Source organism: Colossoma macropomum, unplaced genomic scaffold (genome assembly GCF_904425465.1).
Source record: "Colossoma macropomum unplaced genomic scaffold, Colossoma_macropomum, whole genome shotgun sequence".
Lineage (NCBI taxonomy): Eukaryota > Metazoa > Chordata > Actinopteri > Characiformes > Serrasalmidae > Colossoma > Colossoma macropomum.
Genome location: NW_023495514.1, coordinates 396,881 through 417,284, shown reverse-complemented (window position 1 = coordinate 417,284; position 20,404 = coordinate 396,881). Strand labels below are relative to the sequence as shown.

The following is a 20,404-nucleotide window of genomic DNA, read 5'->3' as shown; positions in this document are numbered from 1 at the left end:
AAAGTAATGTTAACTGGTGATCTCTTGATTTCACCTTCCTAGACACCATGGATTGCCGATGCCGATCACTGATGCTTCGAGAAGCTGCATAAGTGCCTGTGGCCAATATGGTACAAGCCAGATCATAAACACATGTGTCCTCGACTCACTCCTCTACGTCCTCCGTAACTGTCATTCCAAATACATGGCAATTCGAGAACTTTTCAGGTGTGATCGTACAATCAATGCGATTATGATCTTTCTACACATGGCGAGGTACAATGAGGCAAAGATGCTCTGGTTAATTCAACTGAACCTTGTTGAATTCAGCAAGTGTAAGTTCACTATGTGTGAGGAAGTTGACGTTTGGAGTGAGGTGGAGGATCACTTGCCCATGTTTAATGATCTGGCATGTGCCAAGTACCATTTTGATGAAGACAGAGCAAGTCCTCAGATCTCGGATGATCTATACCAAAGCACACTATGGTAAATATCTTGTTTTATATTTACAATTGCTCAGTCCTTATTCAAATAATGGTCCTAAATCTCTTTTAACCTCTTAACTTCACAGGCTTATTACATACTCTCACTGTTATTCAGTAACTACAAGAACTTCATTGCAAACTGGCTGAGGTATTTTTAGGTTATGGAAGTTTGTTGTAAAACGTTGGACCTATCAATGAATCTTAGCCATTTAAAGGGTTATAAAATAAAATAAAGAGATAAAGTATCCATGACAGTTTGACCCATCCTTGTTCATAAAGGACTAGACCTTTTCTCAGATGCTCCTATTATACCCATGCATTATTGCATCACTTGTTTAGGATGTCTTTTGAACATTTCACAATGTTTCTAGTCTCAAATTGCCCCTGTCCCAAATTAGAACATGTGGGACATGTTGCAGGCATCAATTTCAGAATGAGGATATATTTACAAAACACAACAAAGTTAATAAAGTAAAACATTACATATCTTGGCTTTGCACATTTATTTATTCAAATATAGGTCAGAGTAGATTTATAAATCACTGTTTTGTGTTTTCATTTGCACTTTGTCTACTGTCCCAACTTTTCTGAAACTCGGCTTGTATAACCAGTCCACAGTTGGGAATAAACTACTGTGAAATGCTGAAACTGGAAGTTCTTTTTAAACTGTACAGGAGAAAAACTCACACATAAGAAACATTTTACAGTATGACTTCATAATCATTATGAATAACTATTTAGTCAGTACTATGTAGTTATTCATAATGATTATGAACTGTCTGTATGCAGATAAATAAATGCTCAATATTCATGTTTCATAACATTATTGATGAGTATTAAATAACTAAACTATTATTAACAAACTTTTTTTATTATTAAATTATTATTAATTATAATTTTTTATTATTAACAAACCAGACATTGGACATACCTGATGTTTAAGGGTAGCCGGCATTTTTAAATCATACAAGGTCTTGTTCAGACGTAAATGTGTAGTATTCATTATAAAGTGGAAGGAAATGATAGTGAGGCTATTCTCTGTCTCTTCCTCTCTAAAACTATTCAGATCACCACTTAAAGTCAACTGAATATAAACCAAACAACACACATTTTTATTAATAAATAAAAACATAACAACATTCCCCTCAGCAGATATTTGAATTTTGGAACCAGTGAACATCAGCAAACAAATACCCAGTTAAGCCACCGTAGAAATATAATTTAGATCCTCACCTGGCAGAGGTCAAATAAAACACTTGTAGTGAAAGGACTGTTTTATTCTGTTTGGAGGTGTTGGGGTTATTCAGTAATGATAGAAATAAGATCAGTCCCAGTTACCTCAGATGGAGACATTGCACTCAGCTGAATGATTTCCAATTCTGCCTTGCCCCGAGACTGAGACACAAGATTGAGACAAGACTGAGTCCAAATTATGTGAAGATGGAGACTGTTAATTTCTCAAGTCTCAAGACTTAGACTGGACTTAAGTACTACAACAGTAGATCCTTGCACAAAGTTTTATTAAAATGTACAGTGGGCAGATCAACATTCAAAAAACAGTATTCAGGGCAAAAGGGTCAAAAAACGGTAGGCAGAGTAAGGCAGATAAAGCCAAGAAATCAGTCAAAATTCAAAAGATGCACAAAAGAGTGAGGATGAAAAAGGGCAACCACTATGGCTTGGAATTGCTGGGAGAAACACAGGCACAACTTCGCAAAGACTGAGAAGTAAAAGAAATCATTATTATAAGCATCATGAAGCATGAGAAATAGGTTGGTTCAATGAGCAGTAACCATGAAAATAGGATCAGTACAGTGCTTTTTTTTTCTTCTTCAGTATTAACATATGTATCTTATTTCCAGTGCATTTCAATGCTGCTGCGGTGATGTCAAGATTCTAGGGCTGAGCTACACAGACCCCCGCCTCGTACTGGTGAATGTCAATCAGCGTTTGGACAGAGCTCCCCAGCTTTACATCACAGACAAATACGGCAGGTAAGTACTGCAAATAGAATGTAAAATTTGTCTGCATTGAAAATGGAAACAGAGGGTAGGGTATCACAGAGAAACAAAGCCATGCTTGTCTTACCTACTTCCTATTGTCTTCCTTCAAACTCTTTCAGAACGTTTGAGCTTCAGTTCTTGCTGCTGTGTAACAAGAGTGAGCTTGTAAGCCATATGACCGGGTGCAGCAAACGAGAGGATAGATGGGTCCTCTATGACAATAACCCAGAGAAGCCACCTTTTGATGATTTCGACATTGAGAATGCAGATTTCAAAAGTCAATATATCATTCATTTGGCTGGATACGTCAACACATCACAAGCTGGGGACAAAGATGAATACGTAAAAGATGACGGTATGTTAATTTGACATTCTTTTGTTAGTGATAGAATATCAAAGGATTTTCTTATGCTAGTCTGCTTATAAAATATCATTTTTTTTCTTCTGGACCAGTGCCACTGGGATTTCTTGAGGATGGTTCTGATTGTGGGACGAGGGCGTTTAGCAGCACTATGATGAGCCCCTCAGCTACCAGGCCAGTAAAACTAAAGAAGCTTTGAGTATTTTGATAAATCTTAGCCTTAACATCAGAAAAGCACAGCACAACAACATGTTCAGTGTGTGTCTGTGGGAATTTTTTCCCGTTCATTCAGCAGAGCATCTAAGGTTTTGTATGCCTCTTCATCTGGCGCTTGCCGTTGTGATTGGCTATATAAGGCCTGCATGCAGTTGCTCTGCGATGGAAACCCATGCTACAATCTAACAAAAATTGGTTTTGTCTATGGTGCCGGAAACCCATGGTCCAGCGTTCCTGGCCCACAGGTTAATGCTGATGTTGGTACCGGAAGGAACGAAACCTAACAAAAATTTGTTTTGTCTATGGTGCCGGAAACCCGTGGTTTGGTGCTCCTGGCCCACAGGTTAATGCTGATGTTGGTACCGGAAGGAACGAAACCTAACAAAATTTGTTTTGTCTATGGTGCCGGAAACCCGTGGTTTGGTGCTCCTGGCCCACAGGTTAATGCTGATGTTGGTACCGGAAGGAACGAAACCTAACAAAAATTTGTTTTGTCTATGGTGCCGGAAACCCGTGGTTTGGTGCTCTTGGCCCACAGGTTAATGCCGATGTTAGTACCGGAAGGAACGAAACCTAACAAGAATTGGAGTCGCCTTTGCCGATGAAAAACCCACATTATGAAGCTCTGTACGCTTACTGTGGTCCAGATTAAATAAAACAATTAAAAAAAATTAAAAGTCGTGTTTTGTAATTCTTTGTTAGGAAATTGCAGTTTAGGCAACTGCGCTCAACAAATCTGCAATATCTTGATATTTTTGCCCAAGACAAAAATGTTTGTGCTTCTGTTTATGTTTTTTAGGGTCCTGATACTGAGAATAGTTTGTTTAACCCTTGTGTGGTATTGATGTTTTAGTTATTCAGTGGTCTTGTGGACCCACCACATTATTGTTTTTTTTAAATAAATACAGCCATAACAATTTATGTAAAAATATCATCACAAGTAGCCAGCATAAGTTCTCCTTTAGCAGCTATAGTTAGTCAGCAGCCTATCCATTTGGTCCACCCTCACACACGCACACACACACACACACACACACACACACACACACACACACACACACACATATACAAACACATACACACACAGACACAGCACCTCCACACTTCTATTCCCTGTGGATTCACCCCAACAGCACATGTGTAATATAAACGTGTAGGGGGTGAATAGTGTGAAGATGTGTTATTTTATATGTTCTTCACAGAAAATGAGCAAGGACCAATGAATCTGAGGTTGAAATAACAATAAATCACATCATTTTTTCTTTTGCTAAACACTGAAAATGGGTCCCACAGACCCCAAAACCACACAAGGGTTAAAGCTGATGTATGGTATTCTAGGGTTTAATGTTGTCTATGTTGTTGTTTTCATGATCTTTGGATTGCTCCAAAGTTGTTGTTGTTGTGCTGTTCCCACTTTGCACTAAACAATCAAATATTTTCAGTATTGCAGCAATTAGTGATGATGCATCACATTTACATGCTCACGCTAACATCATATTCTTTCTCTTTCTTTCTGCCCCATCGCAAGCAATCATGCCCATCAAGCCCATTCTGTCGTCGAGGGACCTATGATAATGTTACAGTGCCTTTGGAGAAGAAGTTTATTGAATGGACTAAAGTAAATAATATCCGGTGCTAACCAGCGGAGGATGGGTTGTCCCATATGAGTCTTGGTTCCTCCCAAGGTTTCTTCCTTAGTAAATCTAAGGGAGTTTTTCCTCGCCACTGTCGCCTTTGGCTTGCTCACTGGGGCCTGAGCCCGGATCTGTATAGTTGTATAGTGTATATATCAAAGATTTTATATATTTATTTTTTCATGTGTAAAATACTAATAAACAGTAAAAAAAAAACACTAAATTTGTTTGTCATAATTCATTCCGAATGCAACTACATAATAATAGGAAAGGTCTCCTACCTCTCCTACTATCTACTGTCTATATCTACTTCCTACAGCCGTCACTTGTGTAAATAATACAAGATACATCATCAATAAGTAAATTAAGCAGATGTGCAATGAATGAGAAAATAGCACTCTAGGTGATCATTTTATAAGTAAATCTGATGAGTTTCAAGTCTTAAGAATACAATAGCTGTGGGAAAAATATGTTCAGAGCAGAAAAACAAAAGCATTTTGACTTGTGAGTGGTGCTACACCTGAACTTTAATGTAATAAATGGTTTCATATTACCCTTATCCACTAGAGGGCAGTCATGCCTCAGTTTACATTCATCAGGTCAACTGAAAGCTTTAAGCTTCAGATGATGTGCACTGGATCCAGTAGCTGAAGTACAAAAACAGTGACAAACAAACCGGAGTAAGCAAAGTTCATCTTTCTGAATATAGACACAAATCTCGACAACAGTTTAAATATAGTTTTACTTTACAAATAATAAAAATAACAGGCCTCTCTGGGTAGTTTGCAGACTGTTAATAAGGCTTGGGTCCCTAAGGGAAATCATAACATTTTTCAGCTCAGCTCTCTCCATATTGGAACACATGATGAATGATTTGCTGACTACACAGATATGGTCCATATCAACTTCCATGTGGCATACAAAGAACATATACAGATATAAACAAGCAAATTGAGCTTGTTTTGTCAAAAATGTGAAATTAAATAAAAACTTAAAACAACAAAATGGATTTTTAGTTTCACAGCAGACACTTTCTATTGTGCTTCTAGAATGACATCCTCATTGTGAGATGGTATTTGGGCAAAACTCTTTGTTATATGCATACAAACACAGAGATACATATCAGTAAGCTTATGTCACTACCACAACACAGCTCTAATACTAATGTAAGCACACACACACATACATACATACATACATCATCTAAACCGCTTATCCTTCTGGGTCGCGGTGGGGAGCTGGAGCCTATCCCAGCTGTCATTGGGCGGAAGGCAGGATACACCCTGGACAGGTCACCAGTCCATCGCAGGGCAGTCATACACATTCACACACTCACACCTAGGGGCAATCCAATCGGCCTGACTGCATGTCTTTGGACCGTGGGAGGAAACCGGAGTACCCGGAGGAAACCCACGCAGACACGGGGAGAACAGGCAAACTCCACACAGAAATGAACCTGGTCGCCCGGCCGGGAATCGAACCCAGGCCATTCTTGCTGTGAGGCGACAGCGCTACCCACTGCGCCACCGTGCCACCCCTAATGTAAGCGTCCTTATAAAAAGAATTTAAGGACTTGTCCCCATAATTCAGTAACATTTTATTCACACTGTAGTGAAACTTGGCAAAAATCTTATCCGTTTCTTCATATATAACAGATTTGTTTTGTGTGACAATGTGACAAAACAAAACCACACTGAACCTGACGTTTTCAATGTGTACTATAATCCTATTTATATCTTATATGTGGCAATGTGACCTCTGTAGAGTCAGATCAGAAATTCATGCAACATTTACATCAATCCAACTGAATTTTCATCTTAATTTTGTATGTGCAGATTCTGTTTGCCTGCTATTTTGGTTACCCTTCAAGTCTTTCATTTTGGAGGGAAAAACAAATAAACATTGTGCTTTACCATCACAGAAATCAATTTAATAGCTTTTCAATATCGCATTTACTTCAAGGATATATTGCAAAAAAAAAGAGAAACAAAAGAGACAAAGGAGATTCACTCAGATCAAGTCTCTTTATCCAGTATATGTCACCATTTTGACACTGAATTTATGTCCCTTTTTCTCTCTATAGCAGGCAAATGAAAGAAACTCAGCTTCCTTTCTCTGTTTAGTCAGGTTTCACCATTAAAACAAGAACAGAAATTTACTTTATTTTGCACACGTTGGTCAGTCTTGGGACTCAGTTTGAGATCTTACCTTTATCGACTCGGGACTCAATATGAGACTTTCCTGAGGTGACTTGGGACTCTGTTTGAGACCTTCCTGTACTGACTTGGTACTCAGCTTGAGACCTTCTGGTACTGACTTGGTACTTAAGACAGGATCAAGTTGAATCTTGTGTGTAGTGACTTGAGACTAGACTTAGGACTTAAATGTACTAACTCCAGACCCGAGACTTGCCTGTAGTTACTAGAGACTTGACTTGAGACTTATCTGTACAGACTTTGGACTTGACTTGAGACTTACCTGTACTGAGTTGGGACTTGACTTGAAACTTACCTGTTCTGACTTGAGGCTTGACTTGAGACTTATCTGTACTGACTTGGGCCTGACTTGAGGCTTGCCTGTACTCACTCGGGAATCGACTTGAGACTCCATGGTCCTGACTTGGGATTTGTGTTGACTTGAGACTTGCCTGTATTGACATGGGCCTCGACTTGAGACTCCGCTGTTTGAGGATTTGACTCAATACTTAACTGTCAAGACTTACGACTTGTTACTTGCAACTCAATGAGCCTCATTTACCATCTGTTCTTAAGAAGAAATTTCTTCTTAAAACCCACTTATGCAGTTTTTATGAAGATTTTGACATTCACCAGTGTTTTCTTATTTGGGATTTGTTCTTAGGTAAGAACAGAATCTGCACACACTCGAGCACAAAGGTGTGAACAATTCTGTGGTTTAAGAACACGTCATGAATCTGACATAGACTTTTTCTTAGGATCATTGTCAAGAACAAGTTTAAGAAAAAACTTAAGGTATTAGTGAATGAGGCCCAATGACTTAACAACTAACTACATCTGACATGTTTTGAAGAGACACCCCCCTCCAAAAGTGTGTCATTTGAACACTGGTTTTGCATGTTTGCACTGAGTGTGCAGCAGTGAATGTGTAGCACAGTGTGTGCATATACTGTATGCGTATGTTTGCGTGTTTGTCCCATTTTACATTTGATATGTTTTTACTATTTAACTTCTCAATCCCTGATTTCTGTATTGGCTTAGCTACATTGTAAATGAGGGTCTCCCTTAATGTACTCTGAGTTTAAATAAAGGTTGATTTGATTGATTGGGTGGTTGCAGACATATTTGTGGTGTCTAGTGAATAATTTGAACGTGGGTGGTCTCACAGTATAGCTTTTTGTGTGGTTAAACCCGTATCTATAAAATATTGTGGCCACAAAGGAGCAAATATCAGTTTGAAGGACTGAACACATACACAAGATTTATATAAAAAATATAATATTTTATTCCAAACTACAAAAGTTCAAAACATGTAACTTTTTGGTCACACTTCTCAATAAAATAGTACACAAACTGTAACAATAACAGTCAAGTCAGCAAAACAAGCTATCATTATTACACATAGTGAAACAAAAAAGACAATTGTTTTAAATTTAAATTAACTTAAACTGTACAAAAATATGTACATTATCTACAGCATAAAAAAAAAAAAAATTAAAAAAGGAATGAAGCTGCAAATCATCCAGTCGTTTTTTTTTGACCAAAAAAACAACTCTCTCCCCAGAGGAGTTATTTAGTCAAAGTCTGGCACTCTCAGTGCTGCAGGAACCCTCCTGGCCTTTACATCTCAAGCTCAGGCTCTGGCCTGTGGCAAAGCATTGAGACGCACTGTTAACTACATACAAGAGCACATTCATGCCTCTCTCTCTCAGTTTGGTGAGGCGTTTCAGCCTCCGTTCTGAGGTTAAAAAGCCGCCGCCCTCATCACCTTTCACCACTCTTGCTCTCTGAGTCTGGATCCGCCCACCACAGTTCAGGGGAGGGGCCTCAGTGTCGTCGGGGCCAATCAGCGACAAGGGGCGCCACAGAGTCAGGCTATAGTGCAGTACTGTTTTAGGGGCATCTCAACGATGCCCTGTCATTTAACCCCAACCCCCCACCCCGCCCACTGACTTTAGGGCAAAAAATGCCCCTGACATCCATCATGGGTACATTATTACAGTTATCTGTGATACAAAACACACAAACACATACAAAACAAGAACAAAAAAACACATGTAAATAGAAAAAACAAAACCATAAGAAAACAGGCAGAGTACTGTGCTGAGATATGAGATGGATATCTGTTTTGATTTGAAATGGACAGTCACTGGACGGATTTCCCTCTATTTTTCTGCTTTTCTTCCTCATGCCATGTCGCCGAGCATCTTTTTGTAGTACATAGACTCAAAGATGTCGTTCTCTCCCAGGGCAGTTGTAGTGGCATGCGCAGGTCTTGATGAACATCATCTGCTTCTTCATGACCTGGCCATCAGGGCACTTGAATTCCACAGGCAGAGTGGCGGTCCTGTGGGGGGTGCAGCAGCGGCCATCTGTGCACACGCCGCAGAACTTGGGGCGGTAGGCCTTGGTGGTGGTGCAGCCAGAGATCTCGAACTTCATGGGCTTGGAGACCCTGGGGGTGCGGATGCACTTCTTTCCTTTCTGTAAAAAAACAATAAGAGCAAGGATTACTCAACGTGTTCCTTTTTATGTGGCTGTTGGGACTGTGGTCATCAACCCTTTTCATGTAGAGCTACCTTTTTGCAGTGTTTACTCCCAACCCTTATCTACCACAACTGATCCAGATAATGATTGTTTTCAGAAGTCCTTGACTAGATGGATCAAATGTGTGAGATTTGGGCTGGAGGCCAAACCTGCAGGAAGGTAGGTCTCCAGGAGAAGGTTGGTGAATGCTGGTGCAGTGGATAAAACTACACCACACTTTGGAGACTAAGGTTTCCTTGACTAGGCAAGATTACTACTATGACATAAGATGATGTTATACATTTGCATGTGATCTTTGATTGGTTGAACATAGCTGATTTGATGCTTACCCTGATTTTCTCCTCCAGGTGGGATTCACATGGGCGCACCATGCAGAGACGAGACTGCTTCTCCAGACGGCACTCGCGGTTGTCGTTGGTGACGCGGGTGGAGATCCCCAGGCCGCAGGTCTTTGAGCAGGCACTCCACTCTGTGGTCTGGACCAGGCAGTTCTCACGCATCATGGAAAGATCTGGGCCATAGGTCTCCTCTTCTCTGTAAGCTACAGACAAAACAGAGCAAGACCGGTCAGGACCAGTGGCCAGTTACAGTGATGTCATCAACATGCTTCAGCCACTGATGACACAGACTGTCATTACTGGTGTACCTACATATGCATACAACAACCTTACATATAGGTGGTTACTGAGTAAGACTAGATTTTAAGGGGTGTAGTCTTGCTTTATGGCATCAAATATTTCCCCCATGTATGTATGTTTGTATGGTCAATAAGAACAGTTCTTGCTTCTTACCTGCAAGAGCAGAGCCCACAAAGGTGCTGGTGGTTGGTGAGTCGCAGACCCACTCCTCACAGCACTTTCCTGGCACCTTGACCCTGCGGGGTGAGGGGCAGTCTGGGCTTGGCAGCCTGACATCCATCCCACAGAGGGGCACGCAGCCAACTGCTCCATCCAGGCAAGTGCACTGGTACTTGCAGCTGCTCTGGAAGGACTCGCCACTGCGGTACACCATCCCTCCAAACACGCAGGTGGCACCATCCCTAGCTGTGGGTGAGAGAGACACGTTTCCATGAAGTAAGTGTATTATGCAGAGCCTATCAGTTCCCAGGATCTGAATACCTGAGCTATGCATGCAAAGTGCTATTTGAGCCAGATTAGTTTTGTGCTGTAGTGTAATTTGTAAGGGATTTGAGTCCATGTAATTTCCCCAAACTGTACATTTTGAAGTCAGTGTAGCTGCACGAAGTAACAGTCTAAAGTCATTTGAACCTCTTTTACTGAGGAAAGTCATTTTTGTTCATATTGCACTAAAATCACAATTTATTTAAATTCGGTACCTCCCCAAGTAAAACTAATCCAGCTCAAATAAGGCTTAAGAGTCCGGATTGCATTCATGTCTGGATTGTATGCCTGCTTCGAACTTTGTATCTATGGTGGAGGCCTCAAACTTACCTGTGCAGACTCCTATGCGTCGGTTGCTTGGGGAGCCGTAGTCACAGTAGAGGCCTTTGTGAGGATCACATACATCTCTCTCTGTGCACAGTTCTCCCAGCTGCTTGGCACACACTCTGCAGCATCCACAGGCATCTGGCACCAGACTTACACCTGGTGCGCACTGTGGGGGCACATCAGGGCAGTGGCACCGGCCAGTGCACTCCTGAGCTACCACCTGAGTGTCAAGAAAGTGAAACCCTATGTAAGTATACACTTACTTCCAACGTTTACCTCCATTCATTACCTCATTCATTCATTCAGAAGATGCCTAGAGAACAACAGTGCTCTTGGTGCATTCCTTGTGATTACTGTACTTTCAGAAGCTGGTTGAGTTCTAAGACTTACTGTTACACCTCTACACTATAATTCTAAGCATCATCATCATAATGTTGCAACAGGAGAAAAAAATAAACTTACCCAGCTGAAGAAAGTGAAGCAGAGCATAGAAACTAGTCTCAGGCTGATTCCAGAAAACATCTTGCTGTCTTCTATTCTTCTGTTAAAAAAAATGCTTTAAAAAAGTCTCTCTTTTGAGCTCTTCCGAAGTGTTCCTCAGCAGAGCTGTAGTCTTCTCGCTCGTGTCCGATCAAGTCGATCTCGTTGGCGTCAGGATGTTCCTTTCAGGTCTCGTCGAGTGAAAGCTAGAGCGTAGCTTCAGTAAGGTTGTTGTGGGCTGCTTCAAGCTCAACCCTTGTTGCTTCTCTCTCAGGAGGAGTCGGAGTGTTCTGAGCTGTAGGGCAGCGTTGGCCCAGCCTTTATACCCGTCGAGCTTTGGTGGGCCGCCTCTGGCTGAATGGAGCTCTGGATAAACATGGACATTCCTGGCATTCTTTCCTAGTTTCCTGCCCCCTCCGCTCCTCCCCACCCTCTAGACTCGCACCCCCTGCCATCCTGCATTCCAGCTGTCTGAGGCAGAGAGAGGCTGTCACATATCAAAATAAAAGTGCAGTCTTGGCACTATCCCACCTCTCTGTGTGTTGGCTGACTTTTTTTTCAGTAATAGCAGTTCATCTAATGGACGGATGGCTGCATGTTTGTCTGGTTTCGTAGACTCAAACTGCTGTCTGAGCTTAGAGGGCTTGTTTTCAGAGTGACTGCATAAAATTGTTGATGGTTTAGTGTAAAACTGGTTTGTGAAAAAAAAAACAACATTTATTTTTCAGCTTTAAATGGAATAGCAAATGAGTTTCAAAGGCTTTTTAATACCTTTAACCACAGGGTTCATTCAGCTAATCTAAAGTTATTATTTGGTAATTACTAAGTAACTAATATGTAGTTATGTAGTTATACATATGTTTTACCCCACATAGGATTTAACAGTTTTAAGGTAATGAGACTTCAAGTATATTGTTATGATCATCGTCATATGGTCATATATGTATATATATAAATATACAGACAGACACACACACACACACACACACACACACACACACATATATATATATATATATATATATATATATATATATATATATATATCTTTAAGAAAGCAATGCATTATAACCCACATTTATGAAATATATTGTTGGGAGTGTGCTTTACACATACAAGAACTCTCAATGCCTTATTATAATAACCATGTTTTCCTTTATTAGAGAAATAAAAATGTGTTTCCATTATATGTCTCACTTTTTCTTGACCTGATCCTTTTATCACCACGGCTTTTACCTTGCTAATAAGGTTTAGTCTATGCTTCACGGTGCAGGTGTGTGGCAGGATCCTGTTTTGCTCCAGCAGCCGCTAGACGGAGAGCAGACGGTGAGATGCAGGAAAGCGGCTAGACTTCTCCGTTTGTGTATTTAACCTCTAGCCCCCCCACCCCCTTCTCCTTTGGAAAGGCAGCGCTGGCTCTCGCGCGGCAGCCAATCGGAAATGAAAAGCTCTGAGCAAGGGGCGAGCGAAAGCTGGAGGAATGCGCCGGCCATGCCAGCAGACATGCTGTTACTACATGCGCACTGTCTCAGAGGAAGACTCGCCTTATAAGGGAATCTTCACTCTCTGTTTCTCGTTTTTCCCTTCCCTCCTCCTTCTCCTCCCTTGTTCTCTCTCGCTTTTTCCCTGCGGTCTGGGGCAGGAGTACAGTAGGAGCTCCAGCTCTGACCACTGGAAATGGCCTTGCTGCTGGAAGCGAGGGATGGTAATGTACCCTGTCTGTCAACAACCTCTCATTCCAGCCCAGCTCAAGGCTGCCAGTTATTACCCTCTGCTAAACTCTCCCCCAAACACAAAAACACTCCAGTAAGTTACAGTATGCCTGGGCTCATCATGCCACCCATGTATGACTCAATGCTGCCCCGTGCCAATCGCTAACGATGTGGTGTACCTGTCCACTCTGCTGTGGGCCCAGCAGGATGCGATGGCTGGCAGCAAAATAAACCCGGCTCTGTGTGTGGCATGCCTCAGGTGTGCTAGCTAACATCATGTCCCTGCACTAGCGCTAGCACATAACGCTAAGCCCCTGTAGCGCCTGCGGCTGCGTTCCTGCCTTGGTGGCGCAGGAATAAATATGTTCAGCTCTGTTAAACTTTAATGTCATGGTCGGTGCTCCTCTGTGGGGCCAGAAGCGGACTGAAACTTTACCTCCAACGGGGCAGTTATTCCCGAATCAGCATTCCAGAGCTTCAAACAATAGCGCACCTATACCCCCCACACTGAGTTTATTTAAGTGCCAGCTGCTCTACAAATCTACAAAAAGGGTTGTGTGTGTGTCCCAAAGCAGGTGGGAAGGAAATGGGTTTTAAAAAGCATGGAGGACACGGGGAGGTTAGCCACAGGCTTAAGCAGACACCTGGAAATGATGACGAGCAGCTCCTAAAACAGGTAGGAGAAAGAGGGCCATACTGAGGCAAGGACTAACTCTGTTTTGGGACCCCCACCACACCCCTATCAATGCACCGTTGTCATAAAAGAACATAAGACTATTTAATAAGGATGTGAAAAAGTCAGAGACCACTTCGCTTTTACTAAGTCAAAGTTATTCAGCATCAAGAAGTTGGTTACATTTTCTGCTTCTTACATTCAAAGTAATCCCAAACACACTCACTGATGTTGAGGTCTGGATCTTGTTGTGGACAGTCCCTTGTGCTCTGGACACCAGCAGCTTCTTTGTTTGATTTGCAAATGTTGTACTTTTCCATTTTCTGTAATGGCTTCTTGACAGCTACACATTCTTTCAGACCCATAGTGTTCTCATGGTAGAAGGATGAACAGAAACACCTGTGGATTTTTTTCAGATTTGAAGCAAAGGTGGAGCTTTATTTTCTCATTTTTCTCAAAAATGAAAGCTTCAAGCGCTGTTTATCTGATGGTGATGGCTTTGGTGGTCTACCGAGTCTTGCATGGTTGGTAGGAGTCTCATTTTCTCTGTATCATTTAATCAATATTTGAACTCCAGTGTTGGAAACTCTTTTTTTTTTACTTCTTTTCCAAATAAAAAAAAAGTATAATGAATACAAATCAATATGTTGTACTTAATGGCCATTTTGACTGGAAATCCAATAAATGAGGGGTGGTCTTTGACTTTTGCTTAGTACTTTACATCAGAAAAGAACAGCTTAAGTATAGTTACATGAATACAAGACCTCTCTAGGCTAGTTACCCTAAGATAGCTATGTTTGTGATATTTTAATTCATCATATAAATGATATTAAATGCAGTAGAAAACACAAAGCTCCTGGCAGAACTATGGATTATCTAAAGGAACACATATCCATCATCATTAGCATATTTCTCTGTTGCTTTTTTTCTACTATTCCATTTACAGTAATCCTTGTCCAGCCTCCTGGTGACCAGGGCCCTTGGTTGCAACCCCAAGCCCACTGAGTTCATACACAAAAGAAGAGAATGATGCAGTCTGTGAGCAAGACTAAATTTGGCAGATGGACACAGCACAAGCGCATCAGCCCCATGGACAGGTCAAAGGTCACTCTCTGATGATGTAATGGAAAGGAACTCCATCTGAAGAGAAAACGAATGCCTGAGGATATAATTATACTTCAGGGGATGTGGTCATGTGACCACATACTCCATTCCTTTCCAGCAGGAATGAGGGAGCGTAAGGGAGCCTTGGGGGCTTTTTTTGGTTGTAATTTCGAGGTGGTTTATTGTACTCTGTACAAAAATAACAAATCCCAAATATTTGGGGGGGAGCAGCTCAGCTGCCAGGGGGCAATTTTCCACTGCTGTTCAGTTCCAGGATCCCATTTTCGCTCCGTCTCGACTGCTCCCACTTTAGACGATCTATTAGCTGAAGGGGCCGCCTTTTCCAGTTTTCCACCAAAACATGCCATCCATGAGCTATGGGTTGAATTCTAACCATATCAAAAACCTCAGTTCTTGTTTTGCGCATAATGGTGCACTCTGTTCTTAGGTGTTGGGATTGTCTGAACACTGAAATACAGAAATAAACTAGAAATATAAATAGTTACAGCTTAAGAGCCACATACTTTGGACATTCTTCTTGACTTCTTGCCCGGTTCCCTCAAGTCACACTCAGTGACAGATGACTTTAGTTACTTTGACAAATGCCAAACTTACACAATGTTAACTCTGAGAATGAATTAAGACACTGTTATTTGTGACTTGCTGCCAAATCTGTCTAGCAGATTTGTCCTTCTCTTGTATTAGACCTAAAAATACCTCCTCAAGCTATTAGTTCCATATGTGCAAAACTAGACGAATGCATGAGAATGTGCACGGGTCAAAAGAGCAGACAAACAAATAGCCCTTGGTAAAAAGCTCTCTCCACTTGACTGCTCTAGCCCAGCAGAATCGTTTAACCATAAACAGATGTTCTTGGATTTGCGTTTTAAGACACATGCTAATCTGCTTTCACTTACTTAGCCCAATCACACAGCCAGCCTCTGTTCTGTGCTGCTGTGTAGCTCTCTAGGACGTAAAAAGCCAGCATAATCATACCACTAGGACATTCTTCACACGTCTTACCAAAGAGTTGATTAAAATGACAAGCTGTGGCTGTTCTTGATCTGACTTCAGTAAAGATGTTGGCACAAGTTTATATAACTGGTATCTCAAATTAAGACTAAGACTCAATTTTTATTATCATTTGAAAATACCAACTGCTGTTTATATTGGGTGTGAACAAATTGACCCGCAGAAGTGCTAAAAAGCAAACTTTTCAAGTTTTGTTCAGTTACTTTAAGGACATTAGCTCAAGAATGTTTTTTCCTTCTTGTGTAAAGATTTTTCTGACATCACTGATGCCATGAATGCTCTTAAGCCTTTCAGGATGCAGGTTCTGCTTCTTTTGGTATGTTTCCAAAATTCTTTTTGGGATCCTAGAATTTGATTGTTAATTCTTTAAAATTCCAGGCTTATTGTTAAGTAACTACAGGGACTTCAGTGCAAACTGTCTGAGTCATCCTTAGAAGTGCACAATAAAATCTTGGGCCTGCTGGTGGGCCTTGGCCATTTAAGGGGCTAACTTTAGGTGCCTTGCAATAATTGTTACATCATAATAGAACTTTGGTTTAAGGCAGTCACACTGGGTGAAACACTGGGTGAAAATGGACAAGCAACAGCTAGCAAGTAGAACTGAATCATGTCACAAAAGCCTTCAGGATGTTTATACTGGAAAGTTCAAGCCTGAACATCAAGTCAAAGTATAGACTAACAATGGACTAATAGCTTCATAGCTATTCAGAATATTTTCACATTTATTAAGAATGACTTACAATTTAATCATTGTTATAGGGGTAGAGAAATGTAGGATTAGTTGTCTCCCTTAAGGACTTGATATAGCATGGTGTGCCTGAACAGGTGGGGAATGGAACCCCAGTCTACTGAATGGCAGGCAGCTGTATTGTCCACTATACTTCACCATCCACCCAACTGTGTACAAATGAAAATGCTGTGTCCGTAACATGGTTGACTAAGTGGACAATACATTTGATGCATTTCCCTCTACTTCCTCTTAGTACTGGATATGTTTGGACTTTGACAAAGTTATATTGGAGTTCATTTTGAACCCCTAAAAATGGAACAACGGTTGTAAGGACATCTATACTGGAAGCATCAAATCTGCATACAAAGTCAAAAACATAGACAAAGCATGTACTTTCCAGCTAATGGCTTGAATGCAATGCAACATGTGTAAGTATTCTAGTCTTAACTTTAAACCCATTTTTAACTATGTAATTTACCACTGTGTAATAAATTTAAATGAAATATCAACATGACATTGGCTCATTAGAATGATTGTATGCATACGTTTGGCCCCTGGTCAAATCACATTTTGTTGTTTTTCTAAGTCAAAATAAGTTAACATATCAGTAGAACACATCTTCCCATTGGCTTCTATTATTCACTTTGAGTCAATAGGGAAATAATTGCTCAGGGTAATCAAGCGTATAGAGATGAAGTGGCAGATAAAAAACTGGAGTATTCCTTTAAGGAGAAACCTTGAGGCATGGTTCAGTTGCCTTTCCTCTTTCCCTTGTGGAGGTTTCCTCAGCCTCGGGCAGGGCGGGGCAGGGTTGGTAGAGGATGAGGGATACCCCTGCTGTTCTGTTGTTGTGCAGTTGGGAGTTTTTGTGGCTACATTCCTGTGGGATTCAGCACAACATTCCTCATAGGATTCACCTCAGCATTCTCTCTCCCTTACCATTTCTCTCTGCCCATGTCTGGCGTTATGATGTCACAGTAGCTGAAACCCTGTGGTTTTTCTTTAGGCTGTTTTTTGGATGAACTTCTTTTGCATCAACTTAATCAGACTCTGCACACTTTCCTGTAATAAACTGCAGAGATGCGCATTGGTGAGATGACTGAAGGTCAAGCTATGGGTGCTTAAAGTTTACGCCGTTGTGGGGTATTTTTACCCTGTGTTTAAGGAAACGCTAAATTGTTGCGAGTTTTCCAGTCTGGTGCATGGCATATGCACTTCCAAGACTGATGGATGATTTAAGAGCCGCACCATATGGAGGACATTAAATCTATACATTGCTTATGTCTGGACCTCACTCAAGTGGTAGTCTGGTTAGGTTCTGCATACAGAACAGTACAACATGAGAGACCACCCTTCATTTATGTAATTTCCAGACAAAATAGCCATTAAATACAGGCAATTCATTTTTCTGCATCAGGAAAAAAGCAGAAAATGTGTTTGTAACAGAAAATTACGTAAAAGCCTCAACAACAAAATCACATTTTTCAGTATTTGCCTTCATTACAACTTTCATTCTTTTCAGGAGGCTTGCTTTCAGTTATTCAAAGAAATTTGCAAAGAGATTTGTTCACACCTCCAAAGTTCAGTCTTCAAAGTTGTTTGCACTTTATGCTTCTTATGAGCCAAGCAATCCCAATTGCAATTCCCAAGAGTCCATAAAATCATACTCCACATCTCAGATCACCACTTTTAGAAGCCCTATTTCCTCCAGATCATTTAACCCCCTAAAATCCCAGGCTTGTTACTCACTAAGGCCTATTATTTGTGACTACAGGGACTTCAATGCAAACTGGTGGAGCCATTCTTAGGTTATAGAAGTGTGTAATAGAACTTTGGGCCTACTGGTGGGCACTGGCCATGTAGAAGGTTGATCATTGGTTAATTTTTGGTTAATTTTTAGGTTAAGTTTTGACTTCCAGTTTTAAAAACTTCTGTTTTTTTCACTTATTTTCTTTGGCTTTCTGCTTCCTTATTTTATCTCATATGTATAAAAATTAATAATTCAAACTAAATGATCATTTTGACTGTAAATGAAATAAATGAAGAGAAGTTTCTGACTTTTGCACTCACTATATACTAAATGTTAATACCTTTTATGACTCTTAAATGTCCTACATATGGACTGTAAAATGACCTGCAACCAGTATGCTGGTGTCTTAGCCTAAAGTATTAAGTGTTATCTTCCCAAAAGACTTGGATATACCTGGATACACTACAGTCTTTGATCATTTTATAGCAATGACTTGATGAGTAGTTGATCTGTTCATTAATGAGACAATTCTGATTGACATCTTGCAACACTAATAGGACGTTTCTATTTCAGTACCAGCAATCAAATATTTACGCTGCTTTTTCTGTCCAAAGAACAGAAGGATCTACCATGACAGCTAGATTGAAAATCCAAATGAGTAAACTGCAATCAGCATATTTATTATTTTGATTCTATAAAGTAAATAACGTGACCTAGGTAAGTACAGTTGCACTACACCAAAAGGTCTTAGCACAATGCTAATGACCCATTGCCAGTCATAGCCAAAAATACTAATTTTGACAATTAAAGAGCCAATAATGTTATTAATATTGATAATTTGGCTAAAAGAAAGTACTGAAAATGTCCTGCCAAGTTTCATGTATTCATTTAGCCCCAACAATGTGTGTTTCAGTTTAAAAGGCCTATAAAAATTAACCATTGGCTAATTTGGCTTCAAGAAGTTGAATATTTTTTTTTCTCTAGACTTAAAAATACATACAAAGCTTGCATTCCTGCTATTGGTCTCACTTTATTTGGATGACCCTCAAGGAATCATCTTTGGACGTTCAAATTCTTAACAAACTGTCTAGTGAAATTGTTTATTCTCAACAGTATAAGGATTAGGGTTAGGATTAGGACCGGGTATTGGTTTAGGACCAGAGTGGGGGTGACATGAGGGCCCCCTTTAGGGTTTAAGAAAGCTGAACTTAGGTAGCTGAACTTAGGTACTTAGTTCAACCTGAACTTAGGTACTTAGTCCAACCTTTAGGGTTTAAGAAAGCTGAACTTAGTTACTTAGTTCAATGTAAGTTACAAGCAAGATAAGTATCTAGAGATACTAATGCTATCCCAGAGTTTAGGAGCTAAGAAATAAACAAGAAAATGATTTTCCACCAACTGATTTTGGGATTCTAGATTCTAGTGATTCTAGGAGTTTGCACTTAGCCTGCCTCATCTAAGCAAAGTGGTCTGGACAGGCTACAAGATCTGAAAGATATGCCAACTAAAATTTATCTGCAATTGACCTATAACAATTTATCATGATCAGAGTCATGTATGTTATAGCCATTTGTCCATATTGCAGCACATAGTGTTCATCACAGAGAGCAGGCAGCATTGCAAGACTCATTAACTTCTAATGCCTGTGTAGTTCATCCAAGCCTCAATAGCTACTTCTGAAACTCTGATCTGTGGTCCTGTTTTAAAAGAATCCAAGGACTTTTGTCTACTTGATCAGACTACACACTGTCTGAAAGAAAGTCACATAATAGCCAAAATCAGACAGTCTGCATAACTGAGCTATTTCAGTTGAAAGCACCTCATCATCAAAGGCGCTGGTAGACATAAAATAAACATGAGGAAAGGTTCTTTACCCCTCCGTTCCTCCATACCGTCCTGAGCTGCATTCTCTATAGCTGGCTGCTGTCTGGCCGCTAGACGAATGTTCGCCTGCTTTGAGACTTCAAACTGACCATCCCTCAGCCACGCATTTATGTACCGTGTTGCGACAGACATGGCAGGGCCGAGTTAATGGTGGTTATGGGCTGCATTTTG

At 40.6% G+C, this 20,404-nt stretch overlaps 2 protein-coding genes across 2 annotated transcripts; one reads left to right on the top strand and one right to left on the bottom strand.

The window, feature by feature from the left end:
- Positions 1–46: 46 nt before the first annotated feature.
- On the top strand, positions 47–3,049 carry LOC118802258. Its single transcript, XM_036562736.1, has 4 exons — positions 47–465; positions 2,327–2,458; positions 2,587–2,822; positions 2,921–3,049. The coding sequence occupies exons 1-4, from the start codon at positions 59–61 to the stop codon at positions 3,025–3,027; spliced, it is 882 nt and encodes a 293-aa protein (XP_036418629.1). The 5' UTR covers positions 47–58; the 3' UTR covers positions 3,028–3,049.
- A 5,085-nt stretch (positions 3,050–8,134) lies between these two features.
- Positions 8,135–11,708, bottom strand: ccn2a (cellular communication network factor 2a). The gene is given in 6 exon segments (XM_036562738.1): positions 8,135–9,119; positions 9,121–9,357; positions 9,750–9,961; positions 10,212–10,463; positions 10,872–11,088; positions 11,331–11,708. Coding segments are annotated over 6 exon segments (1,038 nt in total). The 5' UTR covers positions 11,391–11,708; the 3' UTR covers positions 8,135–9,059.
- Between the last annotated feature and the right edge of the window lie 8,696 nt (positions 11,709–20,404).